Source organism: Aplysia californica, unplaced genomic scaffold (genome assembly GCF_000002075.1).
Source record: "Aplysia californica isolate F4 #8 unplaced genomic scaffold, AplCal3.0 scaffold00058, whole genome shotgun sequence".
In the NCBI taxonomy this organism is placed as follows: Eukaryota; Metazoa; Mollusca; class Gastropoda; order Aplysiida; family Aplysiidae; genus Aplysia; species Aplysia californica.
In genome coordinates this window covers 1,743,145-1,744,494 of record NW_004797328.1, presented here as the reverse complement: position 1 = coordinate 1,744,494, position 1,350 = coordinate 1,743,145, and the positions used below count along the sequence as shown (strand labels likewise).

Here is a 1,350-nt window from a genome sequence, read left to right as displayed (position 1 = left end):
TGTGTGTGTGTGTGTGTGTGTGTGTGTGTGTGTGTGTGTGTGTATGTGTGTATTGCCGCTTTCCCTGTACTGAACAGCCGTTGGTCTATTGGTGTGCTTCTCTAGATCCAATCAATCAATCAAACAAACAAACAAACAACCGACCAAACAAAAAACAAAACAAACACGCAAACAAGCTACACATCCACAGGTGGACGAAGACGAGCCGTTGTTCCTGAGTCTGATCTCCGATTTGTTCCCGGGCATTTCACTGGACAGCGCCACCTACGTCGACCTTCAGGCTTCTCTCAACAAGCGCATCACCGAGAGGGACCTAATTAACTACGACACTTGGAACCTGAAAATTGTGCAGGTATGAGAGGGAGGGAGAGGGGTAGGGGAATGACTTGGGGGGGTGTATGGTGTCAATGTGGCTTAGGGATGTACACCAATAACCACACAGTTCAGTTATCAGGGATTTGACGTTGGGGTGGGGTGGGGTGGTTGAGGTATCTTTGTGATAGAGGATCTACCAGTTGTCACACAGTCCAAATTATTGTAAGTCAAGAAAATATCAGTGGAGAGAGTTTTACTGTGAAAGGTTTCATCAGATTTGGTTTCAGTTTGCCAATCTATTATCATCAGATATATTATTACTCATTATCACAATTGTGAGAGGGAAATGGTTGGAGATCATCAGTAGGTATAATACTGTACTATGAGGGTTATGACGCTGGTTCGAATCACAAATTTTAACATAAACGACTTATTCAGGGGTCCCAAGTCTTACTTGGCCTGTGTTGATATAGGGACGTCAGAGCCCAGTAACAAACTGATGTTTGCTCCCCCCCCCTCTCTCTCTCGCTCTCTCTTTCATATCCAGTAACAAACTGTGATGTTTGAAGTCTCTCTCGCTCTCTCTTTACAGCTGTTTGAGACGCAGCGAGTTCGCCACGGGATCATGACTCTCGGCCCCACCGGTGCAGGCAAGACGTGCTGTATACGAGTGCTCATGTCCTCTCTCAAGGTCAATAGAAACCTAGAAGTTGTCTATATTATATTATATAAAGTGGAGTATGCTTAAACCGAAAACGGTTAATCCGAAAAAAGGAGGAAAACCGTAAGATTTGAGGAACCTCTGTAAATGAAAAGCCTGAATATATCAAAGGAAATCCGATGGTCCTTCAGATTTCGATTTAAGCGGACTCAACTGTAATAGTATGTAACTTTCAAACTAGCCTAACTTCTGGCGGGCTATAACACTTCCCCTACCTCACACTCAGAAATGGTTGGCGGGTGCTCTGTTGTGGTTTGCTCCTTCTTTCCTCTTAAACATCTATCGTCCTTATCTCTCCTCCTTCTTTTTTACGC

General features: G+C 44.3%; 1 protein-coding gene across 1 annotated transcript in view; it reads left to right on the top strand.

Annotated features, from left to right (window-relative positions):
* LOC101853371 (dynein heavy chain 8, axonemal) overlaps nt 1–1,350 on the top strand; it is a gene marked incomplete at its 3' end in the record, with an annotated part of 107,937 nt that overhangs the window by 72,324 nt on the left and 34,263 nt on the right. The window contains 2 exon segments of the mRNA XM_035968421.1: nt 191–352; nt 908–1,006. Of these exon segments, the coding sequence (XP_035824314.1) occupies nt 191–352; nt 908–1,006 (261 nt within the window).